Source organism: Elephantulus edwardii, unplaced genomic scaffold, assembly GCF_000299155.1.
Source record: "Elephantulus edwardii isolate Elephantulus edwardi_28Jun2011 unplaced genomic scaffold, EleEdw1.0 scaffold00068, whole genome shotgun sequence".
Lineage (NCBI taxonomy): Eukaryota > Metazoa > Chordata > Mammalia > Macroscelidea > Macroscelididae > Elephantulus > Elephantulus edwardii.
This window is the reverse complement of record NW_006399818.1, coordinates 3,255,274-3,272,551: the sequence shown is the minus strand read 5'-3', so window position 1 is coordinate 3,272,551 and position 17,278 is coordinate 3,255,274. Positions and strand designations below refer to the sequence as shown.

At 37.5% G+C, this 17,278-nt stretch overlaps 1 protein-coding gene across 1 annotated transcript in view; it reads right to left on the bottom strand.

Moving 5' to 3' along the window:
• NEDD1 (neural precursor cell expressed, developmentally down-regulated 1) overlaps positions 1-17,278 on the bottom strand; it is a 61,651-nt gene that overhangs the window by 4,927 nt on the left and 39,446 nt on the right. The window contains exons 9-13 of the mRNA XM_006888497.1: positions 15,435-15,563; positions 12,329-12,373; positions 10,603-10,802; positions 8,820-8,976; positions 7,255-7,411 (exon numbers count right to left, since the gene is read on the bottom strand). Coding sequence (XP_006888559.1) covers positions 7,255-7,411; positions 8,820-8,976; positions 10,603-10,802; positions 12,329-12,373; positions 15,435-15,563 — 688 coding nt within the window. The remainder of the gene's footprint in view (positions 1-7,254; positions 7,412-8,819; positions 8,977-10,602; positions 10,803-12,328; positions 12,374-15,434; positions 15,564-17,278) is intronic.

Here is a 17,278-nt window from a genome sequence, read left to right as displayed (position 1 = left end):
CAACTTGATGCCAATGAGTGTCAATAGTAGCAGCAGCAGTAGTGGTGTGAGTATGTTTATATATGGTCATTCAGGAGTAAGATGGGCATTCTCCTCCTGTGTGATTTACAGCTTCACTAACCCACTGGACGGGCAGAAGTGGATCTAACAGTGGGTTTCTGAGGTTGTACACTGCCTAGAAAGAGCCTGCTTGTCCTCTTCCCATGGAATGGCTGGTGGATTCAAACTACCAGAGAGGTATGGCCTTCGGCTTAGCAGTGTTAACTCTCCACGTGCTAAATCATTAAAGTTTTACACACACACACACACACACACACACACACACCCCAAACAAACAAAAACAAAAACACAGACAGAGGAAGAAGCCCGGTAGGCATAGTAGATGAATCTTTTGAGCTGCTATTGAGAAATACGGCATACAGAATCTCTGAACATAGAGGTTCAATCCACCAGCCACCTCAAAGGAAAAAGATGAATCTGTTCTTGTTAAGATTTATAACCTTAGAAATCCAAAGGCGGGTTTCCTAGTGTCAGAATCAAGCCAGTTTTTGGATAACATATAGGAAATGGTTTCATCAATAAGAGGAAATAATCCACATTTAAAATGATACTGGCATACCACTGAGGTACTGCAGCTTCAGTTCCTTACTATTCAAAGAAGGAGACTTTCACAATAAAGCCAGTACCGTCCAGTTTTCTGTTTACCAGTGCCTATAAAGGGTTATGTTTGCACTATATTAAGTGTGAGAAAGCATTAAGAAAACATTTGAAACCACCATCAGAACTACCAAACGGACAGAGACAGGAGATGAGCAACGTGCTGCTGGAAAAAATGGCACCGACAGATCTGCTCAGAAGGGTTACTACACACATTCAATGTGTGTAAAATAAACCCCACCAAAACAACTGCGACACATGCAAAGCACAATAAACTGAGATGTCTACACATGAAAATGACGAAGTCTAATAGTACAAGGAACTCAAACACTCATTATGCAACTTAGGCTCTAGAATATTAAAAAATCAGGTGTGACTCTATCACAACTCCTAGAGGTAAGGATAACAAGTCAACAATCTCCTGAATTTTGTTTCATAAAGAAATGTCTTTTTAAAAATATAGCAATATAAGGGAGCTCTGGTGGCCTAGTGGCAAGAAGCTGTGCTGCAATCCTAAAGGCACCAGTTCAATTCCAACAGATGCTCCTCTGGAGAAGGGGTAATCTACTCCTGTGCCTACCGGATCCGACTGGACGGTACACCAAAAAGAAAAAAAGCAATATACAATCTGTAGTCAATATATTTTAGCTATGCCTGCTTTTAAGTATTGCAAAAAAAGGTACAATGCCTTATGCAGTTTAAATAGCTTTCATTTTTTTTTTAAATAAAAATTCAACTTTGGGGGAGCTCTGGTGGCCTAGTGGCAAGAAGCTGCACTAAAATCCCAGCGGTACATGGTTCGAATCCACCAGATGCTCTGCCAGAGAAGGAGGGACAATATCCTCCTGTACTAGTCAGATCTGATTTGATGGTACATGTACACAAAATAACAAAATAAATTGTTTGGGGAAAAAAAGTTCAACTTTATGATTTAAAGATTCATGTTTTATGTAGCTTGTAAATCCTGATTTGCACTTTTAAAACATTATACATCAAGAAAACAAAGATTCTCACTACTTGGCTGGTTGGCAGTATAATGATAGATGGTGAAGAGATTGAGATTGTTAACAGCTTCAGTTTACTTGGCTCCACAATCAACACTCTCAGCACCAACAGCCAGGAAATGAAAAGACCAATTGCAGTGGGAAAGTCTGCTGTCAGAGACCTCTCCAGAGTACTGAACTGCAACGATGTCAATCTAGAGACTAAGGTGTGCCTGATCCAGGCCATGGTCTTTGCAATTACTTGCTATGCATCAGAAAGCTGGACAATGAGTAAGGATTATAGAAGAAGAACTGATGCCCTTGAGTTGTTGTGCTGGAGAAGAGTATTGAATATAATATGGACTGTTAGGCGAACACCTCTCCTTCCTGGAGTGAAACCAGGCTGCTCTGTGGAGGCAAGGATTCTGAAGCTCCTTCTCACATACTTTGGGCATGTTTCAAGGAGGGATCAGTTCTTGGGTAGGGACATGCTTGGAAGGATGGAGGGACGGCACAAGAGAGGAAGACCTTGGATGAGATGGATTGACCCAGTGAGTTGGGTAATGGGGGTAGGTGCATCTGAGACAATGAGGTTGCCTCAAGTTAGAGCAGGGTTTGGAACTATTGTACATAGGGTCACTATGAGTCACAAGCAACTGAATGGTCCTAATAGCAACAACAATATACCTCCTTCTGTCAATTGGCATTAGGATTGTTTGAAATTATATTATTACAATGCTGTTGTACACAATCTTCAGCTGACAAGTGTGAGCCAAGTGTGAACCTACTCAGTTTTCCAAAACAAAATAAACTCTTTTTCACACCACAACAACAGTGGGTGTGATATTGTATTTTATGTTATCTTGAGTTCTGATTAATTATGAGGTTGCACATATTTTCTAATGCTCATACACCATTCCTATTCTAGGAAATGCCTATTCATGTCTTTTAAGTGTTTTTCTTACTCATTTATAGCCGTTCTTTATATACTCTAATCCTCTGTTGACTGTGGGAGTACTGTAGATAATTGCTAAGATAATGGGTAGTTCTTACTAATGTGCTCAAATTAACCAACCTAATAATACAAATTTATCAATTTTCCTTTTTAAGTGCACTGTATCTGCTTTAAAACCTCCCTAAATTCTCTTATTATGTCTAATGCTTTTCCGTTATACTTAAGACTTTATTCCATGTAGAACTGGCATTTTTAATATCATTGAAAGGAAACCTAGGCTTATTTTTATAAGGATAAGCAAATACTACAAGAATATTTACTTGACTGGTTTTATTAAAGCATTGTTTTACAGAGAGAGAATGCACTGTTACTTCCCTCATGTATCAAGTTTTGGTTTATGCACAGGTTTCTTTATGGGCTATTTGAATTCTTTGGCAATGTGTCCATTCTGTATGAATATGTTGTTGTTGTTGTTGTTAGGCACCATTGTGTCAAGTATGACTCTTGGGGACCCTATGAACAACAACTTTGAACCTTGTCCTCTGCTGTGCCATCCGGACAATCTTTGAGCCCAATGCCGCAGTCACTGCGTCAATCTATCTGGTTGAGAGCCTTCCTCTTTTCCAGCAACCCTCTACCTTTCCAAGCATGATGTCCTTCTCTAACGGATAGCCTCTAATATGCACAAAGTATGTGAGAACAAGTTTTATTAACTTTGCCTCCAAGGAGCATTCTAGCTGCATTGTCTCTAAGACATATTTGTCCTTTTGGCAGTCCATTCAGTACTCTTCAACTCCAGAGCTCAAAGTCATCAACTTTTCTTCCATCATCCTTATTAATGCCCAGCTCTTATATGCATAGCACATGACTGAAAAGAACAAGGTCCTAGTCCTCAAACTGACATCAATAATTTAGAGAGGTGGCTGAATGTAGAATTCCCCAGCACAGTATGTTTCCTGATTTCCTGACTGCTGATACCAAGGGTATTGATTAAAGATACAAGTAATATGATGTTGTTAACAATTCCAAACTTTGCTCCATCATGTTGCTTATCTGTTTTCTTGATGTTGAGGTGCAATTCATACTGAAGGATAGTCTTTGATCTTCTGTAGCTAGTGCTGCAAATCTTTCTCACTCTGAGCAGATAAGGTGGTGTCATCTGTATAACACAAGTTATTGACGAGTCTTCCTCCAATCTTTCTTGTTCATAGAGTTCAGCTTCTCGAATAATTTGTGCAGCATACAGATTGAATAGGTGTGGTGAAAGGATATAACGCTGATATGTATACTTTTCTTAATTTTAAACCATGTAATCTTCCCTTGTTTTGTTCATGTTGGTCTAGATATAAGTTTCACATGAACACAATTAAGAGTATGGGATTCCCATTCTTCTCAATGTTACCAGTAATTTGCTATGATCCACACAACCAAATGCCTTTGCATAGCCAGGAAGTACAAACAGACATTCTTCTGGCCTAGTTTGCTTTCAGCATCAGCAATGATATTCCTGGCACTATGATCTCTCCTAAATTCTGTTTGAACTTCTATGTACTGTTCTATCCATTTTTTAATAATCTTCAGCAGTATTTTGCTTGCATGTGATAGTAATGGTACCAAATATACTGTATGAAGATGGTTTTATCTCAATTACAATTTAATAATTAAGCTGATCCATCTGGAAGCCAAGTCCCCTTCTACCTTATTCTTCTCTGGAGTGTTTCAGTTATTTATAGATCTTTTCTCTTCCATACATATTATAATTTCATCATGTTCTTCTAAAAAATCCTGTTGGAATTTAGACTAGAAATATATTTGTATATTCTACAAATCAATTCAAAAATTCATGTTAACTTTCCACTTATTTAAATTAATACTTTAAAAATATTTTTATGAAGACCTTTATTCTTTATCTTTGATTCTATCCCTGAACATCTTATTTTTTTAGTTGCAACTATAAAGAAATTTTTAAGAACTTTTTTCTTTTATTTATGATAAAAGTTCAACTTTGGGGGTGGGAGGTACCAAAGAAGGCAAGACGCTATGTCAAGAAGAGAAGTCTACGGAGTTAACAGTCCCACATTCAGCTCTGCCTTTACCCCTAGAAGATGTGCAGATTGTCTATGACAAGGAGAAGCTGAGCTGAAAGCAGCGTCTTGGTGCAGTTTTAGCATTAACAATCTGAGGCTAACACAGCAGCTAAGGATGAAGAGCTCAAGATCTTGAAGAGGAAAGTCAGCCCAAAATAGCAAGATTTCCCTAAGAGATATTTACTGACTCTTAAGCAACATCATATCATCCTTGGAAGGCAGAGGGATGGCAAAAGAGGACCCTGACCAGGTGGGTTGGCATGGAGACTGAAGCAATGGGCTTGAAGTGTCACAGACTTGAAGGATGGCACAGGACAGAAGAATATTCAGATTGGTTGTTTGTAAAACTAGGAATATCATTGCTGCTATGAAGCTGATATTGGTTGAAAGCAGAGAAAAACAGGAAGATGCTGACTTGTGTTTTACTGACTATGTAAAGGCATTTGACTATGTGCATCATAATACATTATGTAAAACACTGAGAAGGGGAATTCCAGAACACTTAATTGTGCTCATGTGAAACCTACACATAGATCAAGAAGCAGTTGTCTGAACAGAGTAAGAGAATATTGCATGGTATAAAAAGAGGAAAGATGTGTGTGTCAGAGTTGTAGCCTTTCTCCATACCTATTCAGTCTATATGCCAAGCAAACAACCCAAGAAGCTGGACTATATGAAAAATGTGGCATCAAGATTAGAAGACGACTCCTTAATAAGCTGAGTATGCAGATGACATAATCTTGCACCCTGAAAGTAAGGATTTGACACACTTATGAAGATCAAAGACTATAGAATTCAGTAGAATTATATCTCAACATAAATGAAATCTCAATTCTTGGAACTGGACCAATAAGCAACATCATGATAAATGGGGAAAAGCCTGATGTTGTTAATGATTTCATTTTACCTGAATGTGTAACAATGCCCAGTGAAGTACAAACAAGAGATCAAAAGAGGTGCTGCACTGGGAAAAATCTGCTGCCAAGGACTTTTTAAACTGCTAAAGAGCAAGGATGTCACTTTAAACTCTAAAGTGCACCCGACCCCAATCAGGGTATTTTCAACTGCTTCAAATACATGTGAAAGTTGGACAATGAATGAGGAAAACCAGAGAACTAATGTCTGAACTGTGGTACTGGTGAAGCATACAGAATATATCACAGACAGTCAAAAGAATAACAAACTTTACCTTAGATGAAATGCATTCAGAACACTCCTTAGAAGTAACGATAGCGAGGATTCATTTCACATAATCTGAGTATGCTGCCTGAAAGGCCACATCCTTGAACAAGAGCATCATGCATGGAAAAGTAGAAGGTCATTGAAGGACAGAAGACCTTCAATGAGAAAAATTGCTAAGATAACTGCAACAATGGGCTTAAGCACCGCAGGGATTGTAAGGATGGGACAGGAGGTGGCAGGGCTTCATTCTATTGCATAGAGGGTCACTGTAAGTTGGAGCTGACTGCACTGAATGACAATACCACTACCTCCAGCACACAGCAAACCAAACCAAGTGAAGATGAACAGGGAGGAACCGACAATGACCGGTGAATCGGTGCATTTTATTGCATGCTGGCTGCTGTTACAAGAACCAGTAAAAACTCATCATCATGACTACCATTTTTTTACTTCTCAAATGAGCTAATTCACATAAAAGAAACAGAAACGATAGCAAAAGAGACTGTATTCATCCCAGTGAAATCATAAGGGTTTTGCAGGCAGATCTTTCATTTTTGTATCCTTGACTCTTGATACATATGCTAGACATATGGTAAATATAAAAACCATGATTTTTTTTTTTTAAAAATAGAAAACTTCTAAAGATGCATTTTACAACTACAACATATATAAATGCACGAATACAAACTGTGGGCATTCTCCAACAGCCCTGTTGATGATAATCCAAAGCTGAAGTCAGTGGTAAGTGACTAAGCATTAGAAACAAAGAGACACAAAAGGCTGTAACTGACAAAAGCTTCCAAGATGCCCTGAGCTGATTAGTGAAAGGAAGCAGCATTCAAACTGCAGAGAATAAGATAGACAAAGACAGATGTAGATAAGAAGTCTTTTAGACCAAGAGTTATGTATTGAGGCTTTCTACTTACAAATGCTCAGAGTCCTTTATTAAAATCTTTCACACTACACACAGTACACATAAAAGATTCTAAGTGTTGAATTTAAGAAGCTCATTTGAGATTCTCAGAACCTGTCCATATTCTGAAACTTAAACAAACCCACAAGAAGATCCCGCCTGCTAGACTGTGTGGCCAAGTTACCTCATAATTCCCTACAGATGAATGTGCCTTGTCCTGCGTGATGAGGAATAAGCACAGCAGATCAAGAACAAAAACATGCCTGGGTTCTAGAGTTTTACACACATGAGAACACAGACAAATACAGTAACCACCAAACATTAATGACAGTTCTGGTTTCACATGTATTAAAAATACAAACCAATGAACAACAAAAACAAGAACAAGAACCAAACCCAAAGAAATGAAAAAAACTAAACAAAACAACCCCAAACTCATTAAAGTCAAGGTAGAAAGTGTAATTACTTAACTACTACCTAAAGTCATCCAGTGTTTCCTGTATCATGTTCTGAATATAATGGATCTGAACAGACGTCAATGGCGCATTTGGCCTATTATTTCCAATGGTGTCGGCTATTTTTCCTGACAATGAACTGGCGACTCCAGCAGTAAGAGAGGACGCTATGTTTGGTTCTGAAACAAAGGATGGGGAAAATATTAGTAAGACAGCTTGGAATAAAAGACAGCAAACATTTTTATATATGACTTGTCATGAAAAGACTTGAAAAATTGGCAAACAAGTCTTTTGTACCAGTTAGAAAAATTCCCTACCTAGAATACAAATTTTAGAAACTTTCTATGACATTATTTCTAATAGTCATTTATCTATATCTACATAAACTGCCAACTGTCTAATGTACACAGTAATCTATGACAGAAGAATTCGTCTTAAGGCAGCTCTGAATCATTTCCTATATAAAAGATAAATGTGACAAAGTGCACCACCACAAACTAGATTTACCAAAATTTTGAAAAGAAATGAGAGGAATATAAGAGAATAAAGCTGTGTTATACAAAAAGTCTTAAGGTTTAGCAATTGCAAAACAGTCAAAGAAGTTTTAAAGTAAAAGAGATATCTATATAAAGAGTTGTTTTAACATAAAGAGTTACTTTTTATACACTTTTAACAGCTAAACCTAAAATCCCTTTAATGTGATCAAGGTCTTTGGCATGAACTTTAAAATGATATGACCAAAGCATACAACTACCACTCTCCCCCAAAATAGACTTAAAAAGAAATATTTAATAGTTAAAACCCAAGTCAAACATAAGGTTGCTGAGTACATTCTAACTCAAGGCAGGAGAAACCAAAACCGCCCATGGAATCTCCAGGCTGTAATCTTTTGGGGCAGACTGCCACGTCTTTCTTCCACAGAGCAGCTGGGAGGTTCCAATTACCAACTCCTCAGTTAGGAGCCAAGCACAATTATGACCCCTCACTCTTAATCATTGTTCCTGAGTTGGAACTGACTCCTAGCTGACTCTTCAGAGAGTTTGGGAGGCTGCAATCAAGTGGGAGAAGATTGTGCATCTCTTCTTGTGGGGTGACTGGTGGATCTGAATTATGAGAGAGGCAACACCTTTGCGTGTAGTCCTTACACAGGGGCCATGCTAATTTTCTCTTTATTGTTCTAATTTTAGCTCATCAAAGCAATCACAAGAGGCCCCTCCTTTGGTCTAGCAATGCAACTTCCCAGAGATTAGACACCAGAGCTCCCTACCATGCCCAAGGGAAGGTTCCTTATTTCCTACTTAACCATCCCTATTTAAAAGGGTCCACCACTATAATCCTACCCATATCATATTAGATCAACACAGGTAAGGACTAGAATGTAAATGAAATTCATGCAAAACAAGTATTAAAACAATGTAGGTGAACTTAAGTAGTCATATATATTTCACTGTCTTCGAGGAAGAGAATCATACACTCAACTTTAAAATTTCTGAGCCTAAGACCACACCATTTATTTCTATAATCCAGGTTAAATAATTGTAGAATAAGCATAGCACTTTCAAACGTCAAGAAGTTATATGTACTTACTTGAGGTAGAGGACCCACTGACAGAGGGTTCATATATCAACTGGCTTTCTATTTCTTTCTCTGGCTTTTCAAACTTCTCAGGATTTTTTGCTTGGTTAGATGAGGGAGAGGTATTTAGATTTCCAGTTTCAGCACCGGAGGAGGCCAACTCTGTAAACTTTATATTTAAAATAAATCATCACATTAATGTGTCATTTCTGGCTTTCTGCATGTTAATATGTAACAATGCCCCCCCCTTACCCCTAGTAGAGACAAGAGAGGGAGGGAAAGAATAGAGTGAAAGGAAGAGATAAAGAAAGAGAAGAAAAAAAAAAAACCCACTAAGACTATTGGCAAAATAAATCAAGTGTATCCATAAAAAAATAATCTTGATAATAGAAGGAAAGATCTCATTTTCTAAACATCTGCTGTTGAATATCACTTAAAATGGAAATTACTTGCAGAAAGAAATCCCCAAGCACTCACAGAAACTAGTTGGAAGAATTTGTAAAATAAATCAAAATAGATTTCTGCATTTCTTGAATTTTATTTTTTGACTATCATTCTAAGAAATGAATAGGGAAAAAAATATACCTTACATACCTAATAGATTTGTCTGTTATGTCCTTGCTAGTTAATATTTAATCACTTTGAGCTCTTACAAAAGCAATAAAACCTCTACTGGATACTGTTTTATAAAAGAAGATAATGAATTCCATTCTTAGTACTATCAATTTGCTATCACACCTAGCGCTAATGATTCCCCCACTAATTTAGTGCATTGTGCTGAATGGAAAGACATTCTAATTCAGGCTGCTTGTGTAGACAGACAAATAAAATACCTTGTTTTGAAAAAAAAAATATATATATAGACATCTGCTATTAATTTCAACATATCCAAAGAGGGATTTCAGAAGTATTCTTTGACTATTAACAAGTGGTATCAGTATTTAAGAATATATGTCTACATAATGTGTTGTTGAGCTGATAACAAAAATCGTTGGTCAAATCCACCAGCCTCTCCATGGGAGTGAGATGGAAAGATTTACAGCCTCGGAAACCTGATATAGGATTGCTGTGAGGTAAATCAAACTTAACGACAGTGACAGTTCGTTGGGTTTGGTATTAAGTGTGGTGATGCTGTGGGCTAAGCACTATGACGCTAACTAAAATCAACTATTCCAACCCAGCAGCTGCTCTATGGGTTAAAGGGGCAGTTTGTAAAGATTTAGAGCCTTGAAAATCCTACGAGCAAGAGCTCTTCCCTGCCCCACAGGGTTATCGTGTGCTGGAATCCACTCCGTGGCACTGAGTAGTAAGTGGGTCTTGTTATCAAAGCTGACCCTCCAGCAGGTTATCAGAGGCAAGAAATCACACAGGAGACTGCCTTTCTTTCTCCCTTGGAGGAGGTAGTGGATTCAAACCATGTGCCTCTGAGTTGGCAGTACAACTCCTTACTCACTACACCACCAGAGCTACTTATTAAGTGGAGGTTGCTGTTGTGCACTGTTGAGTTGGAACCAACTCCTAGCTGACTCTCCAGTTTTCAGATACAGTAAATCATGCTAGAGGAGACTGCTCATTCATCATCTGCAGAGAAGCTGGTGGACTTGAACCATGTGCCTTTAGCACTGCAGTGCAGCTTCTTACCACTAAGCCAATAGAACTCCCCAAAATTAAGTGGATAGCACTATTAAAAAAGTAGGACACATCCCCAGTCAGCTAAATGCCGTAGTGATTTGCTCCATTACACTTACTACTGATAAAAACACACAGATTGCAGGACCACTGTCAAGGCAGATACCTGCTTGAAAGAGTCTTTCGGTTCCTGTTTTCCCAGATATATTTTCTTAACCTCAGCTGCCAGATCATGATTTTCATTTTCTTCTTTCCCTGGAGATCCCATAAAAATACTAAGAGGGCTAGAATGCAATACAGTACTTGAAGTGACATGATTTTTTCTTGGCGGAAACAGTGAGTTCAACTGTGGTAGACAGTCAAGGCCTGAAAAGAAGAAAAAAAAAATCACATTTACAAATGATGTCCCACCACAATCTTGGATATTGATGCTACCAGGCCAAAGGTGGGTGACTCTAACCCACGGCCCTCAGGCCTGTTCTCAATTGTTTTTGTTCAAACATTCTTCTAGGTCGTGTAGCCCTGGTGTGTCCACTTGCCATACAGAGGTAACTTTTGGTTGCTGTGAAGCTGAACACTGTGACACTGAGGTGTCAAATGCGAGAATGGTTACCCATGGTGGACAGTGTCTGGTGGAGCACCCCGATTAAAACAAGCTTGGAAGCAGGAGTGGCATCCACTTCCGTAAATAGCTTGCCTCTGGAACCTGGAGAAAGGATGAAAGTCACGCAAGTATTGAGGACTTTCTTTCATAGGGTCGCTATGAGTCGCCTATGACTTGACAGCACTTAGCAACAACTTCAAAATTACGAGTATTAACATGACAGAAAAACATGAGACTTGGGTTCAAAACACAAGTTCATTTCCCTCACTCCTTACTTGATATGTACTCTTAGCAAAAATAATAATTCTCTCCTGACCTGTAAATATGGATGACGACATCCATTTCTCAGAGTGGTGAGACTTAGAGGCTGAATATAAAAATATTTAGAAAACAAGAAACAAATGAGTATTTTAGTTTTTGAAAATGAAAACCTGTTAAACTAGTACATAACTAATGAGTGTATGTTCCTTAATGGCCTCCAGGTTTCCATGACCTTGCGCAGTCCCGTTCTTCTGAACTGGACTGGACTTAATAACTTGCTTCTGAAAAACAAGTGACAAGATGAACATTTCCCAGATTAAGATACAAAATTCTCTGGCTTTCAGATACCCTCTTTCACTCTACGGCTGAATTCCTCTGAGGAAGCCAGCTCTCCTATGATGAATTCCATGTGGCAAAGCACAGCAATGGCTACTGTTCGTTGTTGTTGTCTGCCACCAACTCATAGATGATCCTCCAACAGGTTTTCAGAGGCAGTAAATCGCATGGGAGAAGACTGCCCATTCTTCTCCTGTGGAGCAGCTGGTGGATTTGAACTGCATGCCTTTGAAATTACAGTGGAGCTTCTGATTAGGTCACCAGAGTTTTTGTGTATTGTCGAGTCAGAACCAAGCCATAGCTGACCCTCCAGTGGGTTATCAGAGACAGTTAATTATATGAGTGGAGATTACCCATTCTTCTCCTGTAGAGCAGCTGGTGGATTTGAACATGTGCCTTTGGGAACTGCAGTACAGCTTCTTACCACTAGCCCACCAGAGCTCCCAATGGCTACTAGATGTCTATAGATGTCTGCAGCTCTCTTGGCTACCCTGACTAAAGAACAGAGAGAGATCTGAAGCCAAACATACCCAAGTAAGTCATTCCCACATTCCTAAACTACAAAAATGATAATAAATGAATGTTGTTTTAAATCTGTTAATGTGTTACAATGTAATTGGTAACATAAAAGTTCTTAATATTTAAAAAAATTCTTTGTATTTTCATGAAAATAAATGTCAGTAATCCTTACCATCTCCTTTGACTGCCTCTTCACTTCCCCTGTTAACTACAGCATCTATAATAAAATCAGAAAATGGTGAAAAAGAAGCCATACCAGCTTAAGTTTCTATTCATTATCCAAAAGGCTAAGAGATTCTAAAAAGGAACATAGACGCATATAGTCATTTAACAAAGCAGCACAGTACAGCAGGAAAAGCATTAAAACGCGCTCTGAAGGTGTTTATACAACTTTAATAGGTATGTATGGCATTTTAGACAAGTCTTTAAAGCATATGAACTTCAGTTTCCACATCTGTAAAAAAAGGGATAGAGACCTGATCATCTAACAAGTTTGTTTTGAGAATCAATTGAAATTCTTTTTTTACAGGATTTTTGTTTTATTTTGTTTTTCCCTCTCCATACATCTCAATTTAGACTTTAGAAGCGAACCTAATCCTGAATTAGTAAGGGAACAGACAGAGAAATCTTTTTGAAAGAAGCCTTTAAGGAGATACTTGTGGGACAGAACACTATGACTCTCTAAGTGACACCATGACACCACCTGGCTTCATTTTTTTTTTTTTAATACTAATGAAAGTTTACAGAGACTTAGGGTTTCCAGTCATTTATTGTTGCAATTAACTTTTTTCCTTGACGAGTAAAAGAAAAACTCTTTCATTGCTATGCAATCCCTCCGCCGAAGTCCACTGCACTGTGCAGCCCTTATTCTGGACTCCTGTCATGACAATAATGCTTAATAATACTTAATCCCATTTAACCAGTTCTTTCTCTCATCTGTTGCAATGCAGTATATAGCATTCTTCCCCTTCTTCTCTGTCTTCCTTCAACCCCAATGTCAGTCCTATTTTACAATAGTGGCCCTATGCAATATTTGTCCTTTCATGACAGATATTTCATGAGAATCAGTTGAAATAATTAAAAAACATTGTGCAAGTCACTCACTCATTGCTTTTGAGTCAGAACCGACTCATCTGACCCTCCACTGGGTTTTCAGAGGTTGTAAAGAACGTGAGAAGAGACTGCTCATCTTTCTCTTAGAGAGCAGCTGGTGGATTTGAACCACCAGTCTTTGGGTTGGTAGTGCAACTCCCTATGCACTAGGCCACCAGAGATCCCTATAAGTAGTACATTCTTATAAAAAATGTAAAATGTATACTTTACATTCTTCTAAAAATATACGCTATAAGATATTTATTTCAATGGCAAAATATTTATAAGACTATTTAATACAATATTATTCACTTAGCAATTAATATGAAAAATTACTTAATGATTAAAAAAATCTCCAAAGGTCATAAATAAAAAATTCATCATAATTCTAATGACTAATAAATACTTATGATAGCATATTAATAGTACTATCATCTACCTATCTATCTATACATATTTATATCTCTATACACATAAAACATATTTAAGAAACTTCTAATTAATCCTCTTATTAGTGGTATTTGTAGTTAAAAGATGAAGAAACTGAAGTACAAACAAGATTGAACCTTTTACCTTAATAGAGAGCTGCATCCTTGATACTGAAAGACAAATTTAATGATGACGAAAACCAGTACTGTATATTAGTATTTGTGTTTCTTCATATTAATATGACAAAATACCAATGAGAGCAGAAGTACATAGTACAATTTCTAATCACATTTGTAAATATAGCAAAAGCAATTAAAAAGGAGTGTCTATTCTTTATTTCCCATAAATAACATTAAAGACGATTTCATTTCTACACTGAACACTCTGGAAAGTCCTTTAGCACATTCATCTGTTCCCCAGCTGCTGCAGGAGGTGTGTGTCTGAGGCTCAAGTTCCCAGCCTCAGTACTAACCCCAGAAACTTGTCTCAACCTCAGTCCAAGCCACTGTCCCTACTTCACTCCCTTCCTTCCTGTCTTTGCTCTGTAATCATGTAGTTTGATCAGTTCATCCTGAAAGAAAGAAAGAAAAATCCTTCCTCCTCCTCAATTGATAGAAGATGTGCCCCAATGACCTGGCAAATTAAGTCGTCATTTTCAGGACGGAGTAGACAGAATATACTACTACTTCATTAATCATTCGGCACCATCACATATATATTTATTATTATAAAATAAATTAGCACAAAAGTTGGGAAAAGTGTGCCTGTGTAAGATCATGAGAGAACATCCTGCTACTGTTACCATTCCCATTCCAGTTACTTTATCACACGTAAATCAGTGTGTAACACAAAACTCTGTGGGTTTCACGGACTATTTTTCTCTTAGGGGAAATCTGCAGAAATGGAGTTACTAGGCCAAAGAACACAAATATGTTAACTTTGCCAAGTTACCCTCTAGAAATTTATTCACTTTGTGGGTAAGATAGTATTAACAGCAGCACTATCTCACTGAGGAAAACAGTAGCAGTACTGAGTATCAACAAGTCACATATCTAGTCCACAAAGCACAAACAACAAGATATACTGTTCTGTTTCTCACACTGGCAGAATGCTCTCCCTAATGGCAGCTGGGCAAGGTGGAGGGCAGGAGGAGCTGAAGAGAGAGCTCTCTCATACACAATACAAAACTTGAGATATTCTGTCCCCTCACTACACTGATCCATGGAAACACTTCATTACTAATGAAACACTGCAAATCTTTAACTAGGAAGAGTGTCTATTAAGACATCTAAAATTGTAAGATTCTAGAATAAATATAAGTGAAAGATTACCAGCGGAAGTAAAATTTCCTTAAAGAAACGTGTATTTTTCTTCTAAAAATAATACTTCGCTTTTTAATTGGTTTTAATTTGATCACTTATATATACATTGTCTTACAATATCAAATACAGTTATGTGGTATTATTTACTTTGTCTTATCAAAACTTTGTTATACCCTTCTTTAAGAAACCTCTGTGGAAATTTATATACTAATTTGAGAGTTACTGATCCAGTTTCTACATGAAGATTTTCATCATATATTTTGGAATGATAGTATCTGAAACACCTTGGTGATATAACTCTAATCAGGACAGGGAAAAATACCACCTGAGAGATATTCCTCCACCACTTATGTCAGAGTGATGCTATGACCCACATCTTCTAGTCAAAATATAAACACTGATTGCAATACAAGCCTCCAATCTGAAAAGACTTACCATCTCTAATAGGTGAGAACATGTCACCTAAACTACTTTTCCCACTGTCATCAAGGCTAGAGAAATCATGGTTTTGCCCACTCTCCGTTTCCTTAGACAAAGAATCTGTGTTTAAGCTTCTAGGCAAACCTTATAGGAATGGAAGAGAAAAAAAATGTTACTATAGCCAAATGAATTTTATCATCAGAATCTAGGTTCCAAAAATCAATGTCAACATTGCCCATGTGATTGGCACTGTCAAAAGTATGAACACTCAAGAAAAGAAAGCAAAATATAAGAATATTCAGTTAGCAAGCAATTTCACATCATCAACCACAAGTTGCCACTGAATCTATTCCAACTCATGTGTGTCCAAGTAGAACTGTTTTTCATAGTTTCTGTGTCTGAGTTTTCTGAAACAGATTACCGATCAGGCCTTTCTTCTGGGGCACAAGGTAGACCTGAACCTTTAGTCCTTCCATTAGTATCCGAGCACACGGAATGTGTGGACCACATAGTGAGTGACACAGTCATGGAATGAGTTACCAAGTCATTTGTTCTTACAGCAACATCTTATTTTAGCTATTTAAAAGGAAACTTTTTAATTTTTGCACAGTGCTCTTTAAGCAATTTTCTTTTGGTACTGATTTGTTAACTCAGTTATTTTCAATCTAAGAATTTATTTTTAAAGCCTTTAAGTCATATTTGGAAGCAGGAGGGGCATTCACTTCCTAAACAACATGCCTCTGGAAACTATGAATGCTGAGAAACGACGATAGCTATAGAAAGGGTTCAGGTCTTTTGTTCATAGGGTTGCTATAAATCGTGCTCAACTTGACAGCAATCAACAACAACAATAAGCCATATAGTATATGGCCTCACATATAGTAGAAATCAGCCAATTATCTTCCAAAACTTTTTCTATTCTTTCTTTTTTCCATCACTAGTGATGAGAGCTGTGCATTGCCCTTAGGATTATCAACCTCGAAGTGACGAAGACGAAGAAAATCAAAATACCACGCTCATGGAACAGTACAGTGGTTAATAATAAGGAGCCATGAGGTTCTGGCAGAACACCTGGCCTTAGGGCAGGGACTTTGTAAGAGTAGCCTTGTTCTTGCTCTTTTTTTTTCTTTTTTAAAAATTATTATTAATTTTAATGAAAGTTTACACAGACTTTGAATTTCTATTCATTCACCATGGCACTTTTGTTCTTGCTCTTTTTAAAGACTGAGTTCTAGACATTCAAGAGATTTTATAAAAGCTTGGCATCAGGAATGGTAGCATATTGCAAATTATGTTTTAGAAAGTGTTTTGTTTGACATATTAGTCCCAAATGAATCATTAGGAGAGCTCTGTGCCCTAGTGGTAAGGAATTGTGCTGCCAACCCAAAGGCACGGGGTCCAAATCCACCAGGTGCTCCATGGGAGAAAGATGGACAATATCCTCTCGTGTGATTTACTGCATCTGAATACTTGTTGCAGGGTCAGCTATGAGTGGGTTCTGATTTGATGGCACATAACAACAACTCCACAGGGTCACTAGGACTCAGAACTGATTTGATGGCAATGAGACTGATATTTCTGGATCAAAGCTTGATAGAAACGAAAATATAATGGAATCATTGGCATATCATCATCATTAAAGTGTGTTTATGCCATGAAATAAGCTATAATAAAGAAAAATATCCTCTTTTTATTAAAATGGCATTTAGAAGTTCTTTGTATTACTCTTACAACTTTTCTGCAAATTTGCAAGTTATTTCAAAGTAAAATTAATAAGCAAAAATCTCTAGCTTTTGTGGGGGCAGAGCAAGAACTCATTTTACCAGATATTTCACTAATCAACTGGGAGTTATCATTAA